General features: G+C 32.3%; 1 protein-coding gene, 2 long non-coding RNA genes and 1 pseudogene across 5 annotated transcripts; 2 read left to right on the top strand and 2 right to left on the bottom strand.

Moving 5' to 3' along the window:
• Positions 1–5,352: 5,352 nt before the first annotated feature.
• Positions 5,353–6,377, bottom strand: LOC106293022. Its single transcript, XR_001260322.1, has 4 exons — positions 6,320–6,377; positions 6,037–6,258; positions 5,810–5,932; positions 5,353–5,689 (listed from the first exon to the last, which is right to left on the bottom strand). It is a non-coding gene; the product is annotated as an uncharacterized LOC106293022 (long non-coding RNA).
• A 77-nt stretch (positions 6,378–6,454) lies between these two features.
• On the bottom strand, positions 6,455–8,447 carry LOC106293020. Of its 3 annotated transcripts, none has more exons than XR_001260320.1 (5): positions 8,246–8,447; positions 7,091–7,171; positions 6,874–7,009; positions 6,591–6,778; positions 6,455–6,470 (listed from the first exon to the last, which is right to left on the bottom strand). It is a non-coding gene; the product is annotated as an uncharacterized LOC106293020 (long non-coding RNA). The 3 variants fall into 3 exon arrangements; XR_001260321.1 differs by adding an exon at positions 7,292–7,353 and having other exon boundaries at positions 6,455–6,778; positions 8,246–8,441; XR_001260319.1 differs by having other exon boundaries at positions 6,455–6,778.
• A 2,727-nt stretch (positions 8,448–11,174) lies between these two features.
• LOC106344587 lies at positions 11,175–12,365 on the top strand. Its single transcript, XM_013783940.1, has 6 exons — positions 11,175–11,309; positions 11,379–11,643; positions 11,711–11,807; positions 11,885–12,009; positions 12,112–12,193; positions 12,269–12,365. Exons 1-6 carry the CDS (start codon positions 11,175–11,177, stop codon positions 12,363–12,365), a joined length of 801 nt encoding a protein of 266 aa, XP_013639394.1.
• Positions 12,366–17,566: 5,201 nt separating this feature from the next.
• LOC106344586 lies at positions 17,567–22,719 on the top strand (annotated as a pseudogene).
• The last annotated feature ends 602 nt before the right edge of the window (positions 22,720–23,321 follow it).

The following is a 23,321-nucleotide window of genomic DNA, read 5'->3' as shown; positions in this document are numbered from 1 at the left end:
ATGACTTTAAAATACAAAAATGAGAACACCTTATATATTATATTTTTCTTATATGTTAGATTTTTTCTTATATGTTATATTTTGAATTTTTTAAAATGACTTTAAATTATAAAAATGTAAGTTTTCCTTAAGTATAGGATTAAAAACATTAAAATGACATGTATCAGTTCGATGGTTGATTTGAAAGTTTTTAAAACCATATGTAAGATAAAAGTTAAAATAATTCAACTGTGAAAACAATACTGTTCACTTTTTCAAGAATGTGTTCGAGGGAAAAAATAAGGTTTTTATGTCATAATTTGTTTAATGTCCACTAACATTATATTAACCTAAAATACAGGAAGTGTGTATTCTTTCCTTAAATGAAAGCTACGAAATTACCTAATATGATTTACATATACATGACAATTAATGATTATGAATAATAAAGATTTGATAACAATTTTTTCACCCTTCTTCATTTTTTTTAATTTTATATTATTAAAAAAAATAAACAATCACATTAACCGTATAATTAAAAAACTAGATTTTTTCATATATGTTATATTTTAAATTTTTTTAAATGACTTTAAATTACAAAAATAAGAAAACCTTATATGTTATATTTTTTTAAAGCGAATTTAAAATACAAAAATGAGAACACCTTATATGTTATATTTTTCTTATATGTTAGATTTTTTCTTATATGTTATATTTTGAATTTTTTAAAACGACTTTAAATTACAAAAATGTAAGTTTTCCTTAAGTATACGACTAAAAACATTAAAATGATATGTATCAATTCGATGGTTGATTTGAAAGCTTTCAAAACTATATGGAAGATAAAAGTCAAAATAATTCAACTGTGAAAACAATACTGTTCATTTTCTTAAAGAATGTGTTCGATAGAAAAAATAAGGTTTTTATGTCATAATTTGTTTAATTTCCAATCCGATCAATCCATGATGTATTAATTATAGTTTTGTTCCATTATTTTTAATAAAAATTGATCCGATCCATCGGAAATAAATTATATAATAACAACAAAAAATATTTTATATATATAAATAAAATGATCAAATATATAAAAGAAACTATCGATAATATATACAAATAAACTCATCCTGCACAAGGCGCATGTCTTATCTTAGTGTTGTACTTATTCTAGTAGATAAAAGGTTTTAAATAGATGGAGTGAGAAGGTATGCGGAACTGACACCTCGGCATTGATAGCAATGTTACTACTTAAAAAATACTTTTCAAATAATATATAGAGGATATATACACACTGTTGAGTGCAGACATATGATATGGGTATTATTCTTTTGACTAAGATGATAGTCTATTTATTATTTTTGTATTTGTATCATTATCAAATTTATCTATCAGATTAGTTTATATGTATCTTTTTCTTAGCCTCTTTAATTGCATGGTGAATATTTTATTGTCTTTCATTTCGTACTGCAAATTTAATCATTTTGATTTGACTTGTTTGATATGAAATGATTGTAAATTTGTAATGAAAGCAATAACTTAGATGAAACATCGCTATCGATCACGAGAAATGGTATGGTCAGAGCAAAGACTTTAAGAATGGACCATAAATTTTGGAAGTGTTACTTTCTTTCTAGTAATTATCATAGACCTCAACCAGAATTTACTAAAAACAGAATGACTAAAATGTTGTACAATTGTTTTGTTTTGAGAAGGGATAATTGTCATTAGGCCTAATTGTGATGCAAGCTGCAAAACGAATTCCAAAAGCCTAATTTGCGTCTCGTGATTGGTTTTATATGAATAAAATGAAGAGAAAATCATAAAAATAAAAATCTTCAAAATTTTCGTACCAGTATGTCTTATACTCACACAGGACTTGGTCGTGTCTATCGTAAATTTGCTTAAATCAAGACTGATTAAACAAATATGTAAATATCAAGGCAGATAAAATGAATATTGTAAGTGTTGTAGCCATATAGATTTTGTTTAGTTTGTCAAAAGTAAGTAGGTTTATCAAACTTTTGCTAAATTTTCCAAAACTTATTACAGAGTTGATCCTGAGAATTTGTCAATTTGAAGGCCGAAGACCAAAATGATAATTAAACCCTTCTTTTTTTTTTGTTAAATGATAATTAAACACTAAACCCCACTAATTAAAAGATTTTATGTCAATCTAAAACACGAGAAAGTCGAATTGTTACATTTCCGTTAATTACAAACTTCACCACTAAACTACAAGAATATTTTATTAATTTGGCAGCAGATGAAATTAATAAATAAAAGAACCCAAGCCTAAAAGTATCTCTATATATTCGAAAGTTTTCCTTATAAATATCTTACAATTAAAAGAAAAAAAATCAAAAATAGAAGAAACTATTTTAGTGAATATATCTAAGTAATATATTCCATCGTTAAAATAATCGTTCATTTTTATTTTCACTTATTTGTGAGATATTTTTGCTTGTATTTGTGAGATATTTTTGCTTGGGTTGAGGTTGGTGTTTTAAGGCATGTCAAAATATAGTACAAGTATGTGTAGAGTTGTCTTTTTTTTTTTTTTTTTGATAAAGGGCTTGCTGTGTAGAGTTGTCTTTTGGGACACTTCTAATTTTAGAATTACACTTAGCTTTCTTTTTGTCCTTTTTAGAATTAGGAAGATCTTTTTAAGAAAATTATCATCAAAACTGTTATGAAAAAAAAATTGTGGCAAAAATCAGTTCACAAGCATAATAATATAGTAAAGTCGAAATTAAAGTTTTTTTATAACAAAGTATTGAGACAATGCCTAAATAATTTTATGTGGAATAATACTAACGAATAGTCTAATTTTGGATTTTCTAATTTTAGCAACTTAGTTCCTAACTGGAAATTAAGTTACTTAAGTCAAATATATGGGATTTGGGTTATATATACGAACAACTTTTCCAAAGGCCGACAAATAAATTATGTAAGGCAACATGTTTTGCTTTTGTATTACTTTTTCTCATCTTAGGGCAACACCAAACTGAAAGAACTGTCTTTGTTTGTGTCTTTGTTTGTTTCATGTTTATCACTTTCATTGTACCATTTTTTTATCTTTACCACTATTAAAGAGATATTTTCAAAAATACATTTTTCATTAAATGGCAAGACTTTTATACCTTTGTTCTTTATATATATACTAAAGTAGGTCCGCCCTACAGACGGGGTATATTTTACTTGTGATTTCGGTTATTATTTTTTGTATGATTTGATGGTTTGTTTTAAATTTAAATTTGCGGGAAATGTGTATAATAGTGTTTATTGGCTAATATGACATTTTAAGTGATGAAGAATATTATATCTGTTTTAGTTAATGCTTAATGTTTGCATGTATTAGCTTATTGGCTATTGTGTTTATTAGCTTGTATTAGCTAATATGTTTATTGGCTAATGTTTGATGAACATATTAGTTTGTATTAGCATGATACGATTTTAATGATTGAAATGGTATACATTTATTAAATGGTTGTTGAAAAAAAATTATTTGAGTTTTTATTGTTGTGGTTAGGTTCAGTAAAATTTTATTATTCAGTTTCAGTGTATTATTAGTGATTGTATGAACAATAGATTTTAAAAGATTCAGTCGAAGAATAGTAATTGACTCGTTTTTGTTTTGGTTGATATACTAAGATCAGACTGTGATGATCGTGTAGCTGACCGGGTGAGGAAAAATTATTAGGTCTGTTCACCAACCTCTATACCGGTCATCATCTCAGCTTCCAGAATCCTGTTACCAAGTCGAGTGACCATCATTCTCGTACCATTGCATAGACCATGCGTCTGGTTTAGGTTGCTCACCATCATCACCGGAGCTCCTATTTTCATGTGTATTTGATTGCTCATACAAAATTGTTTACATATTTCATACAATAATTGTAACTGTTGTGGCAAAATTTAGGCACATGATTTAGAATCAGCCCATGATTTTAAGAGCCATGTTATAAAGTCTAGTATATTTATCTGACCGATTGTAGCCCGTTGTCTGAATACGACCACTAATAAAAAAACTTTCTTTTTATTTTGGTCAAAGATAAAAGTTTTTTTATAACAGGAAAATAGATAAGTTGTTTGAATTAAACATAGAGTAAAAAGTCAAAAGCAGATAAGACGAATATGTAAAATGGAAAAGTTTATGCATAAGCATTATTTTAATTGATAGCACTTCGAACATTTATCTTCTCAACCTAAGCCAATAGAGCCTTCTTGACGTCTTGCGAAGTTGGGTCATCCATCTCGGTCGGCACACTACCAATTGGTTCCGTAGCATCAACGAAAGCTGCTTCACCACTGCTCCCTCCAGACTCGACCTTAGCAGGAATCCGCTTCGCGCGGGATTTGATATATTGTCAAGTATATTTTTAAAGTTTTTTTTTTGATTTTACGAAGTTGTGTTGATTTCTTATTTGGACCAATTTTTCATAAGATTCTTTTGTAATTGGAGTAATTTCAAATTTGCGTTGTAGAAACTGTGGGATATGATATTTTTTTCTTCGTACAATGGTGGTGTGGGTCTTATTGTATTAGTCCAAACTTTAAAATATCAAGTTTTAAATTTTTAATGCCTAAGTTGTAATTCGGCAAGGGTATTTGTTAAAGTTCATATTTTGATTTTTGAATTAATACCCTAGCCATGACCTAACTTATTTTAAATTAAAAGAGATAATTAATTGTATGTGTTGCTTCATTCCTATTTTTTTTTTCAACTGAAGAGGGAAGAAACATACCAAACAGTGTAAAATTCATATATTAAGGAAAAGAATACAAAAGATTATCGTTATATAGTGACATTATTCAACAACATAATACAAAATATTGAATAATCTGAAAAGGTACAAATGAGCTAAGTAGACATTTTCTACACTGAAATTCAGAGAGACATAAGGAATAAACCAAAAGTTCTTAAATTAATATGTTCAACTACGATTGATTAATGAAATAAAAAAAACTTCTACAGCAGTTATATAACCAAATATGAAATTCCCATCTTCGTGCTCACCGGTAAAAGAAAACAATTTACAATGACTGAGCTGTCTTAAACTTATAATTCTTTCTCTTCCTTTACATATGTATGACATTGATGTTGTTTTTCTTCTTAGCTTCTCTTAAGCTAGGATGATGGAAGGGAGGTGAGGGATGAAAATGGCTGCTGGAGAGGATCAGATGCAAGGATCTTCTCGGATGGAAGAGAAGTTTTGTGTTTCTGTTCGTTTGAAACCACTGAATGTGAAAGAAGGGATAAGGAATGACAGACCCCATGTAACTCCCATCTGAGCAACCAGTACAACCTTAGCTAGAAGGGTTTTCTAATACATGGCTATAGAGCTGCTTGGCAAAGTAACATATGAGTTATTGAACTGTAGGAAGTCTTCTAACATTCATATACACTTGCAATTGAAACAGTGATGAAATAGGATATTTCAGAGAATCAATAAACAATAAACCATACCTAGATAATATTTTCAGAGATCCTCACCCTCTAAAAAACACCCAGCAGTGTGTCGCTAGCCAAACTCTTTTTAGAAGGTTTCCACTAGGGCTGTGAATCCTCCCAACAAAATTATAGTGCCAGGTTCAGTGCACTTAATTCAAGATCAACCCACTTACAATATCATACTTGCCAAAAACATTGATAACTTACGCTTGGAAAAATTTCCAATCTTGAATTCTTGACCCAGCCAACTGAAGCAAGAGCCTGAAATGGAGAAACTTTGTTTTAGAATTTTTATGAATAAAGCAAACAATCGAATATAATTACAAAAACCACTTTTTGGTTTTGAATCCCTAGCACCACCATCATTGACCTGTGCCTTACTTGTGCTTGCATCATTGACCGTCCGTTGAAATTAAGCTTCCCATTTGTCGGCTAGCCAAGCTACCTAAATGCACTACCATTCTCATATTTATCAAGAGCAGAAAAACTGGTCACTCCTTATCTCTGCACGAATATAACCAATGTAAGCAAATGTAACAAAAGAAAGTGCAACACTTGAACATAAGACAGCCCACATTGATTCAGTAGTCTGAAGTAAAACGTAATACCGCTATACTGAGAACTCCTTGAACGTGGTCAACACCGGAAATTATTCATTCGCTTCACCACAGCAGCGACTTTACCCCCGATGATCCGGTCGATCCGGTCGTTCCATCCGACTGACAAAACTTTAGACCAAGCCTGTGAGTCTCAGGAAAGCCTAAGCCGGCACCACCACGACCATCTCCAACACAGTTGTCGTCGACGCTAGATTCCATATCCGGGAAGAACTGATGGGTGATCTGTTTAATCGACCAAGAATAACAAAACTCTTTATATTCTTCTTCTTACCTGAATTGTAGCAGTAGGGGGCATGCCCAGCTTCGAGCAACTGATCTAATTCTTATGGATCTAATTCTTATGGCGGTTGTTTAATTTGAAAATTCCTTTTTTGTTCTTTAGTATCTTCACACGTGAATTTACCATTTCCAGAGCTCTTCTGCTGCATAAGAAAATCAGTGAATCAAAACCCAGGAAAAAGATAAAACTAAAAATTGCAAACCGATGATACAATAAGACTGCAAACTCAATAAAACTATATATTCAGTGAGAAGCAAGAAACCAAACCAAACATGACGCAAATATTGTCGTGAGAAACCAGATGGCATTGTCCTGAGGATATCTCCAGTTAGACCAATACTGTTTCAAGACGCAAGCTTTGGTTTGAGTCAAAGATGGCTGCGAGTACTGAGTTTGGAAGTAGAGATCTTTCGATCCTGGTGGTGGAGCATTGAGCTCTTTGGTGAGTTCCTGGTTTCTCATGAAATAGACATCGATGGTCAGGTTTGGACAGTGTAAGTAACACTCTGGTCTAATAATAATAGTAACGTTCTTATTTAACATACCTCCGATAAAGAGAGGAGTTGGTGAATAGCTGAGCAAAGTGCACACTCATTTGTGACTCTATTGAAAGAGTACTGACGTCAAGCATCCACGTTGCATGATTGTATCTGTCCTTGATCTTGGAATCCCTTCAACAACCTGCAGAATAAGGCTTTTAGTTTGATTATTCCAAAGTCTCCAATGCATATAACCAAGAGAAGACAAAGACAGATGATTCACCTCAAAGTATTCAAGTTTTTGTGACTGATTTTGTAGAATTCCGGTATCTATAATTTGGCCGCCACGTTTCATCAACATAAGCTGCATTAAACAAATGTTAGTTTCATTCTGCAAAAGCGAGACATAGATTTTGAGGCAAAACTATAAATTAACTTATGAATAAACAAAAGGACCAAAAAATGTTTAGGTTTAGGATCTGACCATATCGGATGGAGTTAAACCATTTATATAGCCTAGCCTTGACAGACATTCTTCTTTTAATCCTATACTAGATTTCGACCCGCGCAACCGCGCGGATTTTTGTTTTCATTTATTTTTATATAAATATTTTGTTTTCAATTCTAAATTGGTATTTATTATAATATATATGTGTCTATAAATTTTTAAAACATAATAAGTTTACTGTATATTTTTTCATTGAATAGATTGTTTCAAACTTTCACATGTATTTGTATCTTCTTCTATATATATATTTTCGGTTATTATTTCATTATTACAATCATAACTATATATATAAAGATTAATAAAATATTGTTTTATTTTCATATTCAAAGATATTTTAACATTTCACAAATTTAGAAAGTTTTAAAAGAATTAAATTTTTCACTTCATAGATTTATATTATCGAGTAAATAATTAAATATTTAATTTTTGTTTAATTTTTAAAATAAACTATATAGTTTAAAATTTGTTTTCATTGGTTTAAGGTAGTAAAGATTAATCATTGTTAGATAATATGATTTTTGTTATTTAAATTTTTTTTTTATAATTTTAAAAGTTAACATCGATAAATATTTAAATATTTAGCATATAGAGGTATAGTATTGCAACATTAAATTATATCTATTTAATTTATATTATCTATAAGTCCAATGGATCATCTATTGTTTAAATCCAATTATTAATAGCCCAATAAACATTTCTTGTAGGCCCAAAATTAAAATGATAAGATTAGATATTAAATGTAACATGATTTTCTAGGAATAGGTCCATTAGGTCCAATTTTTAAAAAATCACACATGAATCAAGGTTGTGACTTCTATTTTAATATATAAGATTGTTCTGTTTAGAACATTATCACTTTGAAACAAAACATTACTACAAATTACAGAACATGACTGCTGAAAGAAAGATTCGAGTTTTAGAGGATCTAACCAGCAACTATTACTGAATCCAATCTGTTTTGCCTTCTTTCTCGAACTGTTTCAGATCCCAAGTTCCATCAACCCACTTGGCATCCTGAAACATGATTTCTGTTGGTTGGCAAATCAGTCTTGTCTCGTCCATTATCAGACGCGGGGAGATTTAGCCAGCACCTCCTCTAAATAAACGGAAGCAGCCTTGGAGAGAGAGAGAGGGAGAGAGAGAGATCATGTTAGATCGTGGATGGTCGATTAATGGAGGTTTTAAAGAGTATAATCGGTTACTGGTACTGTTAGGAAGAAGATGAAAGATCTCAACTGCGCAAACGAAGTCGCCACGAGCTTTAGAGTCAAAACGGTTACGGGCCTACGAAACCAAAAGCACAAATGTGAATCAATGGGTTTTATACGAAACAAAATAATATAATACTAGATTTCTGACCCGCCCTTAAAGATATCTATTCTATTAAAATAGTAGTGTGACCCATTGATAAAAGTATAGTCCAACTATTATTTCTTTTATCTTTATTATTATTTAGAATATTATTTATTATGCTTTATGCCATTAGACCTATATTTAAATTACCAATTGAAAAGACCTAAAAAGATGTAAAACAAAAAATATACCCGCCCTTTTTAAGGGCGGGTCAGAATCTAGTATTCTATTAAAATAGCAGTGTGACCCATTGATAAAAGTATGGTCCAACTATTATTTCTTTTACCTTTATCATTATTTAGAATATTATTTATTATGCTTTATGCCATCAGACCTATATTTAAATTACCAATTGAAAAGACCTAAAAAGATGTAAAACAAAAAATATACCCGCCCAGAATCTAATCTATTCTATTAAAATAGTAGTGTGACCCATTGATAAAAGTATGGTCCAACTATTATTTCTTTTATCTTTATCATTATTTAGAATATTATTTATTATGCTTTATGCCATCAGACCTATATTTAAATTACCAATTGAAAAGACCTAAAAAGATGTAAAACAAAAAATATACCCGCCCTTTTTAAGGGCGGATCAGAATCTAGTCTATACTATTAAAACCGCAACATGACCTATTGATAAAGGTTATGTCCAACAATTTATTTTCCTTTATTTAAGGAGCCTCTAATTAAGTAATTTGCTTAGTGGACACATATTATGTAACGCCAATTTGCATAACCGTTTCTTTTTAGTTAATCTTAACCGTTTGATATTAATGTCAATGGAGAATATCAAATGCAGTTATGTCTTTTTTACCGTAATTTATTATTTGGACAGTTGGACCACGAAAAATTAAATCATACATGTAACTACATTAAATTGGTGACTAATTAAATCATACATAATTACATTAATCTGGTTAGTACACGTAAGATGGTTCACATTATATTGATGTTTCTTTGCATACAAATAATTTCTGGTCTAATTCGTCATCGGTCCAGATCATGCCTATTCACATGTAACTCCAGTTGTATAATAATGTGTACACATCTCAATAAATGTCGAGAATATGATAGACCATAGACTTACAATATAACTTTATCCAACAAGCATTGGTTGAATTTGGTAACAATATGACTTCAGATTTTCAAACCAAAAGTGATACCAAGATGAAGGAACACAAATATATGTGATAATGGTAATCAAACGAGATCACCGAATTTGAATTACATACGTGTTTGTTATTATATACAAAAGATATATACAAACATGAATCAGTTTATCATATTTTTATTCAAATATAATATTAGATAAGATGTTTTCTTTTCAAATCTGATATTTTTTTTTCGTTTGATTTTGGTGGACATATACTCAAATATTAATGGCCTTAGATCTTAAAATTATATAGTTCCTAACGTATTTATGATTTAAATGGAATGGATTCTAAACAAAACCCCTTATAAATCGAACAAATTAATTGCTGTAACAAAGTATTTAATTTGTTTTTATTAAATTTAGATATACCCTACGTTTTTCTATAAATATACACTACCCACTACGTTATGATAACCATACATTATATAATTGTATATATGTTTTTTAATATATAGTTAAAATAAAAGATATACCCGCCCTTTTAAGGACGGGTCAGAATCTAGTCTATTCTATTAAAATAGCAGTGTGACCCATTGATAAAAGTATGGTCCAACTATTATTTTTTTATCTTTATCATTATTTAGAATATTATTTATTATGCTTTATACCATTAGACCTATATTTAAATTACCAATTGAAAAGATTTAAAAAGATGTAAAACAAAAAATATAGGTCAGAATCTAGTATTCTATTAATTCTGCAGCATGACCAATTGATTTTTGTTTGGTCCAACTATTATTTCAACGAAACACCTTTTTTTATTTTAACTGATTCGAATCTATATTTCTCAATGTAACCACCGCAATACCGCCTAATCATCGGGGGCCACCACAATGCTTGGAATCTATAACTGCATCAATATCACTTAACTAACAAATGCAAATATGTAGGCAACAACAAAGAATTAAGGTAGTTCAGTTTTATCCGCTCTTTGTTTCCTAATAATCTGGAACATATTATATCTAGATTCTGGATCTAATCACCATTTAAACTACCTACTAATCCGCAGCCAAACGTTACTTTGATCGATTTGTTTCCTAATTGTTTCCTAATAATATAGATCATACCATTTTTTCCTGAGTATATATCCAACAAATAAGATTATTCAAGGAATCAAATCGATTATTCTAAACTGAATTTCGAAATTTGTTTATCTAAATCCTTATCCCATCAAATATGCCCTCATATTTGCAACAATTTTTTAAACAAATAACTTAATTTTTATCTTAACTGATAGCGTTTACGTCGCCATCCTCACTTATAAATATCTTTTCTACATACTCAACTCTTAACACACTTCCTAAAAGCGGTTTTTCATAAACTTAATCGCTGCAAAAAGTACCTTTAAGCATGGAATTCACAACAGTGGCTGGCGTCACACCATTCAAGTCAGAATGGGTTATTGAAGTTAAGGTGCTCCATACCTGGAAGCATTACACCAAACTTTCAGGAGAAACATTGGAAATCATTTTGTCTGATGTATATGTAAGTCTCATAACTTATATATATATATCCAAATCTACTATCTAATCACTGGACTTTTATATTGTGAAGGGAACAAAAATTCATGCATCCCGTAAGAAGACATACTGGGATAAGATTGCAAAGAAAGTACATGTTGGAATGTGGAGAAACATTGAGAATTTCTCCGTTACTAACCCCGGTGCTACCTACAGGCCCACCAATCATCAATACAAGCTTAATTTCATCTATGGCACTGATGTCACTCCATCAACCCTGCAAAACGACATCATGATTCTCAGTTTGGTTGATTTCCAGACTATTCAGCAGGGAGTAGAAGATGAAAACATCTTTATTGGTAAGTATGATAATTTCAAGTTTTCAAAATTTATAACTTCATTTCCATTTTTTTTTCCAACTTGCAGATGTTATTGGAGAAGTCACGGATTTGGGAGGTCTTGAAACCGTTCTGTGCTCGGGTAAAGAAAGAAAGAAGATTGAGTTCAGTTTGACAGACCTTGTGTAAGTTATCCCATTGATTTTTTCCTTAAATCATATATTACTAAAAACTTAATAGTTTGACATATTTTTATTGACAGTGGCCGTAGGATTGCCTGTTGCCTATGGGGAAAGTTTGCTGAAAGCATTCATGCTAATTGCACAGCAGCTGGTGAAGAGACTGTTATCTGTCTCTTACGTGTTGTGAAAATCGGGATCTATAGAGGTTTACCGCCCGTATCACTTAACATATCATATTATCCTACATTAAGTATACCATTTTACAGTTTTCTTATTAATGTGTCTTTTTCAACCCTCCAAATTTCAGATGAAATTCAAATTTCAAATTCATTTGATGCTTCTCAAATCTTTTTCACTCCAATAGTGGAGACTGAGGCCTTTTTGAAAAGGTATTTAGAGTGTTTATAAAATGAAAAGCAATTGTTCTGTTGATTAAAACAAGTTTATTGGTTCACATTTAATAGGGATGTTGCATCCAATGCTTTAACATTGGTTGAATCCGAACAAGACAAACTTGAAAGAGAGATTAGACGCACTAAGTGGAGGCAATACCCAATTTGAGACATTGCAGAGCTACTTCAATCAACTGAGGTAATAGTTTTGATTCAAAGTATATCCTAACCGTATGAATGCTTAAAAGACTACCGTTTTCTTTTGAAAATGTAGACTGAGCAATGCAGAATCATTGCCACAATTTATGCAATTGACAAGGATTGGGGTGGTACTATTTTGGATGCAAAACTTGCAACAAAAAGGTCAATAAGATTTCAAAGAAAGTTCAAATCGTCAATGGGAATGAGATAACAACTCATCTGTGGTGGTGTGAAAAGTGCGACGATAAAGTCACTAAAGTCTTGCCAAAGTAAAACCTGCTTTACTTGCTTTTGGTTGTGTACATTTTGATTTCGTAAGTTGCAAATTTTAAATATGTGATACAGGTTCAGGGTTCATGTAAGGGTGAAAGATGGTACTGGAGAAGCTTACCTCATGCTGCTTGACTGGATTGCAGTCGGAGTGATCCCTGAAAATGCAGCTGCCTTGCTCAACAGTTCATTTGATGAGGTAATAACCTGTATTCCACATATACATTATACACTCGCAATAAAAAAGCCAGTTCATAATTGACATAATACAAAAAAAATCCTTTATGTACTAAAGCGCAAGTCGCATGACGAATTAGAATTTGACACGTGGACTAAAAAATAAAAATAGTTTAAAATAAAAATAATGAAAAACGAAAACTCAGAAGGCTAAATGTTTATTTGACAAAATAAAAATATTCTCTTTGGCCACTTCGTTGGCAGTTCTTCTTTCCCACCATGATCACCAAATAACTACCTATATTATTTATATTTATACGAGGTTATATATAACTGCATCTTGCTTCAAAAACTGCATCTTGCTACAAAAAACAGATTTTCTCTCATTCTCATATCCACAAACCCAATGTAGACATGCAAGCTTCTTCGCCTAGACAGATTGTTCTTCATATCCTATTTTTTTATTTTGTTTCTGATTAATATCTTTGGATCTCACTCTTTCTCTATTTATACCATGGTCTTTATTTATCAAACCTCACCTACGTACAAGATATAGCAAAGCTTTTCTCTGTCTCACATGTTACTCTTCGAAAATCTTTATCTTACTTTTCAAAGAAACTAACAGATAACGATTGACTGATATGCAAATTTCAAAGATGTGAAAATAGCAGAGATCTAACACTACCCAAAAAGACTATCAACAAAAGTGGAATTACAGGTATAAATATCGTATTTTACTAACTTTTTATAATAAAGAAGTATCGTATGTTGTATTGTTCTCTTGGATCGATATTTGTGTTTTCTTCATGTTCTGGCAAAGATAAAATAAAAATCATAATGATAGCATCTATAATATTATTCCGTTTGCAATTTTCTGTTGAAATGCTACCTGAAGAACAAGTATACCTTTCTTGGTTTATTTAAAATCATAATTATGTATAATAAGCAGAGAAATTAGAATCAGATGTTCTTTTAAATAAAAATATAATATCTTAAAAATAAGATTCATAATTGATATTTTACATACAGTGTGAAACTGAAATTTTGCAAAAAAAATTGCATTCCAAACTAAAAAAAAATTCAGAGTAAAAATATTTACATTCAGTTTATGTATATTTAAGCATAATGATCAAAGGAACCAAAACTCTAAATGTTGTAGGAGAAACATAACAAAAGATAACACAAACCTTGCAACCAAGTAAAGTGAATTGAAAATTAAACTGAAATTTAGAAGATGACTATTAATCACTTTGTTCGTCTAAAAAAGGAGCATGTTACTATTATTCTAATTGAACTTTAGTATTATATGTGTTGTCTACAAATATAAATACATTGAGTATTAGCATGAATCGGGTAAATACATTTTGCTAAAAAACACATTGTTGTAACATAATAAATTATTCCTTTTTTTCCCGTACGAAGTACGGGTAGAATACTAGTTGTCTTCTAATACTGAATATTACAGCTACAAGATATTGAATCTTTTCCTGAGGCTATTACTGGTTTGGTTGGGAAGACTTTCATGTTTGGTCTTTATGTTGAGAGTAACAATGTTGCTAGCAAAGGTGGGATGTATAAAGTTGGTAAAGTATGGAAAGATCTAAGTATGCTACTGACTGGTGGTAGCACCACCGAGTCATGGACTCAGTCTGATGTTGCAACTACTAATTTAAGTGGTTCACAGGTATGGTTTAGTATTTTAAGACTGATATAAAAATAACTTAATTTATATTAATGCACCATATTGATATGTAAATTTGTGAAAGACAGGGTTCACTTTTAGCTACGTAAAGTGAGGCAAACGAAGACACTGCAGTAACCCCATCATCTAAACGCAAACAACAGTTCAAAGAAGGTGACAATGACATAAGTTCTACAATGAAGAAGCAGTGTGCTAGAGTATTTGTGAAGAAAGAAAAGACCACCAATGAGAACTCAGGCTCCAAGAAAAGTGGCTAATGAAGTATTTAATGGTTCTTTCTTTGTTTTTTGTTTCTGTTTAGCATTATTTTCAAATAAGTGCGGAGTTGCACATTTTTTTAAGTTATTTAATCTTTCATTTGTCATAAGGAATTCCAAGATTTGAATTACTTTGCAGTTATTCTGTTTCAATTTGCACTACTATAATAGTTTCAGTTCATGTCATTGTGAATTTTTATTCTAAGAAATCTATCTACTTTCACTGGCAACACCATTCATATGCAATTTAATAAACCACTTAAAACTAGATAAAAAACATAACAGGGACTACAACTAACTGAAACTCATACCTGGAATTTTGTTGTGAGTCGGACTCTATCTTTGGGTCCGATCAACATCCTCCGCTACATCTGGTTTATCTTCCTCCAGGTACAGGGGAGTGGCCGGGTTGGAGCAACTTCTATATTAGTAGAAATGTTTGAAAATTGTGTGAGAAAATCAGCACAAAATAATAGTTCATGACAAATAACTTATTTTACTGGTTTCATGTTATTTATTGATATCTCGTTTCAAAAAGGAAAATCAATACTATTAAACTAATTAAATTATCCAATAATAAAGAAGTTAATTAGCTAACCCACGTGCTCAAAAACGTAACCCTAACACTCAACAGAGAACGTCGATCGATTCTGAAAAAAACCCATGGAAAACTAACTTCTCCAGAAGCAGTTACCATTACAACCAAACATGAAGAACATAGAAGACAATACAAGGAAGAGGAAAACAAATCATCAACCTACATGTTAAAGTCCATCAGATTCTGATCTGTCTATTGGAACCAAATCCGATTCTGCCTTTAGACCAGTGTTGAGAGATGTTTCTAATTTAAATCCGACATTGCCAAGTTGAAGGAGTACCACTACAAGAAAATCTGTATATAGCCACAAATTAGCTACAAAAAAATTGTGGCCGACGATTTTAAGCTACGAATAGCCACAAAATAACAACAAACTAAAATCCATAGCTATTACGTAGATTTTTGTGGCTAAATAGCCACAAATTACACTTTGTAGCTAATTGAATTTAAAAAACCGTGATTAGCCACAATTTGTTTTGTATATCTACTATTAGCTACGATAATTGTGGAAAATAAGAAGACACAACATGATTTGTGGCTATTTGTAGAAAATTGAAACCGTAAGCATACTTTAAACCCTAAACTTTTAATTTTAGGTGATAAATTAAAGATAAACAGCAAGTAATAAGGAAAAAATTTAAACATTAATAATAAATTTTACAAAATTTCAAATATAACTATTTTATTTTCAAACTTTGAACCCTAAACTTAACTTATAAGTAATCTTTATCTATAATTCAATACCTCAAAATTCTTAAAAGGATATATAATAATTTTATATCATAAGTCTAATTTTATAACTTGATATAAAATCATTTATCATTACTTTTGACTCTTAATTAAATTTTACACATTAAAAATCGAATTACAAAAAAATTTAGAAAAATTGAATTGCAAACATAAAATGGCTTTACAAATAATACTTAAGATGTTTTTACAATTAAAATAAAACTAAATACAATATCTATATAATCTTTTAAATGCATATAAAAGAAATTAGGAGCATCAAAAAAGATAAAAGAATACTAGTTTCTATTGGTCACTCACCTGTATGACATGAGCAATGTATGTATTTAGAGTATATGTTTATTTGATTGATATCAGTGACGAGTAAGAAACCAGTCTCGAAGGAGATCGAAGTTTGGGTATAAGGATGAGTGGTACGTAGGCAAATCGAACCTCCGGTCAAGTTTGATATAGCCAAGAGACCAGGAGCAAAGAGATACCGTGCATCAGTTTAGATTTAGGTTTTTTATTAGGTTTTCAAAACCAGTTTTAATTTGTAAACCATATTGAAAATATTATTGGAAATAAAAGAAAATAAAATAATTGATTTGTTTTTAGTATTTATTGTAATTGTTATTAATTAATTAATTTGATTATAGAAAAAATGCATTTTAATTAAATTTTATAATAATGGCAACAATTTAGTTTTGTGGCTAATTGTAGAAATTTTTCTAAGGTTTAGAATATGGCTTTTTGTAGCGAAAAGAGCAACAAACTTGAGTTAGCGCTATTTGTAGCTAGTAGCTACAAAAATCGTTTGTGGCTAAGTCGTAGAAATAGAGCAACAAATAGCAACACTTATTCGATTGCCACAAGCTCATAGTCAACGTATTTTTTTTTGTGGCGATTTGTGGCTAAGTGTTAAATAGCCACGAAAATTAGTCGGTAGCCACAATATTTTTCGTGGCTAAATACATAATTTCTCGCAGTGTACTCAAACATTTTACTCAACCATCAACCGGCTTCAGTTCAGGAAATACATACTATGGTGCTTTTTCAGGACCCTTTTAGTGTTATAGTAAACTGTTTTTTCAGTTTTGTATTCAGTGAATCAATATATACTCAAATTCATGCGTCTATCATATTGTTGATCCACCTACAGACAAAGTAAAGGAAAACAGCCTCAATTGTTCTAAGAGAATTAAGAGGAAATGGTAACGGGTGGATTTAAAACATATTACAGAAATTGTAAAGTTTTATATTTAACAACTAACATTGGTATTTGTTTATTTTTGTGATGGTGAGGAGGAGATAATAACAATGACACTGCTCGGTTATCAAACATCATATCAAGAAGAAGTACATGTCTCACAATTCAACCTAAGAATCTTTTACCAGTCTTCTCCAATTCAGACAATGTCAAGAAACATAATGAGAAAATGTGGTTTACATCTCAAGACTACGAGTCAGAAGAAGAAGACGACTTGGAATCATCCCTTTACCACAATTTCTTTGGTATGCATAGTTATATGGGTGTTTTTATAAACCTGAAGCAAGCATTTGATAATCTTTTGTTTATTATATACAGAGGAAGGTGAAGATTATAGTGATCAGAGTTATGATGTTAGTAGTGAATGTAATGATTCATATGAAGTAGCATCTGATGACATTCAAGAAATATCTGATACAAGTCCTGTACCAGATGAACAAAGGTCTAGGATTGCAACTATGGCCGAGATATTTAAAACGATGTTCCAGGGAGGTCAATCCTCATCTACTGCACCTCTGCCTAACCTAAAGACTACAAGTAATGAAAACTTTTTCTACATTTGTTTTCTCAGTATTGTTTCTATGTTTTTACCTTGACCATCTGAATTTATGATTTTTTAACAGAGTACTTAGATGAGGGAGATCCTACTTACAAATGTGACTACTGTGGTTCGAAAATGTGGTATGGTGAACGCATTGAAAAGAAAAAAAAAAGACCAAGAAACCAAAATTTTCTTTGTGTTGTGGACAAGGTCAAGTTCAGTTACCATTACTAAAGGAATCACCAGAGATCTTGAAAAGATTGCTACATGGTGATGATGAGATCAGCAAATATTTTCAGGAGAATATCAGACAGCTCAATATGGTTTTTTCATTTACATCTCTTGGGGGTAAAGTGGATAGATGTGTTCCTCAAGGACATGGGCCAAAGATGTTTCAACTTCAAGGAGAAAACTATCATTTAATGGGTAGTTTAAAGCCACCAGCTGGAGAAGAAGCCAAGTTTTCTCAACTCTACATTGTTGACATTGAAAACGAAATTGACAAAAGATCTTCCATTATAGGGTATTTTCAACTCATTATTATCGACCAAAATATCAATGGTTATTATTCTATATTACTTGATGTTCTTATACTGTCAAACATCTTAATTTTGATGCAGGAAATACAAGAAAAAGGCTGACAAGGCAAAAAAAGAGAGTCTGAGAAAAAAGGTCACTGAGATGATAGTTGAGATGCTAGACCAAGTAAATCCATATGTGCATCAATTCCGTTCAGCCAGAGATAGGTTCAATACTAACCCTGAGACTACTTTTCATATGAGGATTGTTAGCAGTCGAGAAAAAGATGGGCGGACATATGATACTCCTTCTGCATCTGAGGTTGCTGCACTGATACCTGGGGATTTCAATTTGGAAATTGATAAAAGAGATATTGTTCTTGAAGAGAAGCAAACAGGATGGCTTCAACGGATAAGTGAAATACACCCTTACTATCTAGCACTACAATATCCTCTTATCTACATATGGTGAAGATGAGTTCAGACTTGGGATTGAAGAAAGAACTACAGAGGCTACAGCTAAACTGAAGCGGAAAAATATAAGTATGAGACAGTGGTATGCATATCGGATTCAAGAAAGAGACGGGGAATGTCATACACTTTTGCACTCTAAAAGGCTATTCCAACAGTTTTTGGTTGATGCTTATACAACCATAGAATCTAACCGGATGTGCTTTTTGAGGATGAACCAGAAAAGCCTTAGATTAGATAGCTTTGATTCTATTCAGCAGTCTGAAAACCATGGGAAGACAGATATGAGTGAGCAAGGAAGCCGCTATTTGTTACCAGCCACGTTCGTTGGAGGACCAAGATACATGAAGAATATGTATTTGGATGCAATGGCGATATGCAAATATTTTGGGTTTCTTGATCTGCTTATAACTTTCACATGCAATCCTAAATGGCCTGGAATCACCAGATATGTTCAACCACGCAAGCTCAGTCCTGACGACAGACCAAATATTCTATGCAGGATTTTTAAGTGCAAACTGGATTCTCTTATGAGCGATTTAACAGAAAAATGGCTACTTGGAAAGACAGTCGCATGTGAGTTTAAAACATGGTTGTTTTAGTTTGATATAATATGTTATACACTGTGGTTACTAATGTCTTCCTCTTTTTCTACTGTAGCTATGTACACAATTTAATTTCAAAAACGTGGTCTGCCACATGCTCATATTCTGCTGTTCATGCATCCCAAATCTAAATTTCCTAAACCAGATGATATTAACAAGATCATCTCAGCAGAAATACCAGATAAGGAGAAGGAACCAGAGCTGTTTGATGTGGTAAAGGATATGATGATTCATGAATTCGCCATGCATGGAAAATGGTAAATGTTCAAAGCTTTATCCAAAAGATTTTGTGGAAAAAACTTCAGTGAACCGAAAAGGTTTTTCAGTTTACAGACGGCGTGAACAGACTGGTTGCTTTGTTGAGAAAAATGGGTTCAAATGCGACAACAGATATGTGATACCCTATAACAAGAAATTATCAGTTCGTTATCGTGCTCATATTAATGTGGAATGATGTAATCAGACTGGTTCTATTAAATACTTATTCAAGTATATTAATAAAGGCGCGGATCGTTGTACAGTTACTGTTGAGCCACCAGAAAAAGGAGGAGCAACATGAAAGAAGTCAAACGATGGAACTACTGGAGTTGATAAAAAAAACGAGATCAAAAACTTCTTCAACTGCAGGTAAATTTCGTTTTTCTCTTTCTTACAATTAATTTTACTTCTCAATCAGATCAACTCTGACACTAATTTTGATTATTATTATTTTAGATATGTTTCAGCCTGCGAGGGGGCTTGGAGGACTTTCAGTTTCCCTATTCACTATCGATCAGTACCTGTTGAGTGAAGGCAGTGGCACCTACCAGGAAAAAAGATTATTTTTTTTCAAAGATGATGACACTTATGAAAAAGTAACCAATCGCGAGCTTATAGAAGATACTATGATCACTGCATGGTTTGAACTGAACAAGGTTAGTGCTGTTGCCAGAAGACTCACTCTAGCAGAAATCCCAACAATGTTCACTTGGAATAACAAGGAGAAAAAGTTCCACGACAGACAGAGAGGATTCAGTATTGGTAGGATCAATTATGCTCCAAGGAAGATTGAACAAGCTTTCTATTTGTGTGTTCTGCTAAACATAGTTAGAGGTCCAAGAAATTTTGAGGAGATTCGATCATTTAACAATGTTGTTTATCCTACGTATAAGGCGATGTGTTGTGCAAGGGGCTTACTTGACGATGATCAAGAGTATATTGATGACATTTTCAGGACGAGTTTCACATAATCAGCTTCACATTTGCGTCATATGTTTGTTATGATGCTGATGTCTGGTAGTTTGTCAGCCCCAGATGTTGTTTGGGACAATACATGGGAAGATCTGTGTGATGATATCGAGTATAAACGGAGAAAGCTACTAAACAGGTCAGGTATAATATAATTCTATTTTTATGATATCATATTCTGGAAATTTGAAGTTGAATCAGTTTATATTTGTTTTTTTGTAGATCTATGTTTAAGTGCCCATGAAAAAAAAACAGTTTGCCCTTCTTGAGATTGAGAAGATTTTAAAGAGCAATGGATTTTCTTTAGATCAATGGGAAATTATGCCAAAGCCAGATCCATATATTTGTGGGAATGACAATGTGCTAATTTCAGATGATCTGAGTTATGATAGGGAGAAGCTGAAAGCTGAGCATGACAGAGATATTGTTAAACTAACAGAGGAGCAGCGGAAAATTTATGATGAGATTGTTGATGCAGTTGTAAATGAAAAAGGGGGTGTGTTCTTTGTTTATGGATTTGGTGGAACTGGTAAATCCTTTCTGTGGAGATTGTTGTATGCAGCTATTAGATTCAAGGGAGAAATATGTTTGAACACTGCATCAAGTGGGATAGCTTCTCTATTACTACAAGGAGGGAGGACAACACATTCTAGGTTTGGAATACCAATAAACCCAGATGAGTATTCTACTTGCACGCTTATTCCAGGAAGTGATCAAGCTAACTTGGTGAAAGCAGCATCTCTAATCATTTGGGATGAAGCACCAATGATGAGTAGACATTGTTTTGAGTCTTTGGATAGGAGTATGAAAGACATTATCGGGAACAAGGACAGCAGGCCTTTTGGTGGGAAAGTTGTTGTATTTGGAGGTGATTTTAGACAAGTTTTGCCTGTCATTCCCAGTGCTGGACGACCAGGAATTGTAATGGAGTCTCTTAATTCATCATATTTATGGAAGCATGTCAAAGTGATGAAGCTAGCAAAGAACATGAGGCTACTTTCTGAAAACCTGTCTGCAGAAGATGCTAAAAAATTAAAGGAATTCTCAGAGTGGATTTTAGATGTTGGAGATGGAAAGCTTGGAGGAGATAATGATGGAGAAGTTGTAATCAATATTCCAGATGAGTTTCTTATTACTGATGTAGATGACCCGATTGAATCAATTAGCAAAGCAGTGTATGGGGATGTTGTTTCCTTACAAGAGAATAAAGAACCAAAGTTTTTCCAAGAAAGGGCAATTCTCTGTCCCACCAATGAAGATGTCAACAGGATTAACCAATACATGTTGGATAAACTGTCAGGTTATACTATTTACATGGATAAGTTTATTTTGGCTATTGAAATCATTTTTGATTAATATTTAATTTATGAGTTTGAACCCTGCAGAAGAAGAAATGATTTACTTAAGTTCTGATTCAATTGATGCTTCTGATAGATTTTCAAGAAATGACCAGGCTCTAACTCCCGATTTCTTAAACACCATCAAGCTTTCTGGTCTCCCAAATCACAGTCTTCGCTTGAAAGTCGAATGTCCGGTGATGTTGTTTAGAAACATCGATCATACAAACGGTTTGATGAATGACACAAGACTCCAGATTACAGAGATGGATGATTTATTGGTAAAGGCCAAAGTTATCACAAGAGAAAAGGTGGGAAAAACTGTGGTCATTCCTAGACTTTCTATTACACCTTCTGATAAGAAATTGCCTTTCAAGATGAGGAGGAAGCAGCTGCCTATTGCAGTTGCATTTGCTATTACAATAAATAAGAGTCAAGGTCAATCGCTATCCCATGTTGGTTTGTATCTACCAAAAGATGTCTTCTCTCATGGACAACTATATGTGGCTGTTTCCAGGGTTACATCAAAAAAGGGATTGAAGATTTTGGTTGTTGATGATCAAGGAAAGCCTAAGCGTGAGACAAAGAATGTTGTTTCCAAAGAGATCTTTCAGAATCTCTAATTCTAATGTTTAGTTTGCTGTGTGTTTTTAACTTATTCAATTTATTTTCAAACAATGTAGTTAACTTGCAAACGTTGGAAGTTTTTTATATATCTCTTTAATCTTTTCATACATACAAAAGCACACAACAGACATACAAACAAACTGTTGGGTCGAAAACGGTTACGACGAAGTTAACGTCCAAATCCCCGCAAAATACAAGTATGTTTTTCCGCATCAAATCATGCTCGGTCAAGAAAACGTCGCAACGTATGTTCCCGAGATAAAGCTTCATTTGAATTCTATTTAGATCAAACATAAGCTATCAGAAACATACCCAGACCAGCTACGGATAGGTCCGAGTATGACGATCAGAACACGGACGAACCAAGCTCGGTCATTACGCAACTACCGCACATGCACGCTGTCCGATCGCTACGTAGCGACCGAGCTCGAGCCAAGCTCGGTCGCTACGTAGCGACTGAGCGTCCGTCCCGCTCGGTCGCTACGTAGCGACCGAGCTCTTCCGAAACATCGTTACGACATTAGTTCATGCATTCTCGTCTACCCTTCGATGCTATCTCCCGAAGACCATAGCGAGCCCATTTCATGTCCCCCGCCAT

Source organism: Brassica oleracea, chromosome C5 (assembly GCF_000695525.1).
Source record: "Brassica oleracea var. oleracea cultivar TO1000 chromosome C5, BOL, whole genome shotgun sequence".
In the NCBI taxonomy this organism is placed as follows: domain Eukaryota; kingdom Viridiplantae; phylum Streptophyta; class Magnoliopsida; order Brassicales; family Brassicaceae; genus Brassica; species Brassica oleracea.
This window is presented reverse-complemented; position numbering and strand designations above follow the sequence as displayed.

Coding starts and splice junctions, on each gene's coding strand:
- LOC106344587 (XM_013783940.1), top strand. CDS start 11,175: ATGGAATTCACAACAGTGGCTGGCGTCACACCATTCAAGTCAGAATGG. Junction 11,310..11,378: donor TCATTTTGTCTGATGTATAT/GTAAGTCTCATA, acceptor TATATTGTGAAG/GGAACAAAAATTCATGCATC. Junction 11,644..11,710: donor AGATGAAAACATCTTTATTG/GTAAGTATGATA, acceptor TCCAACTTGCAG/ATGTTATTGGAGAAGTCACG.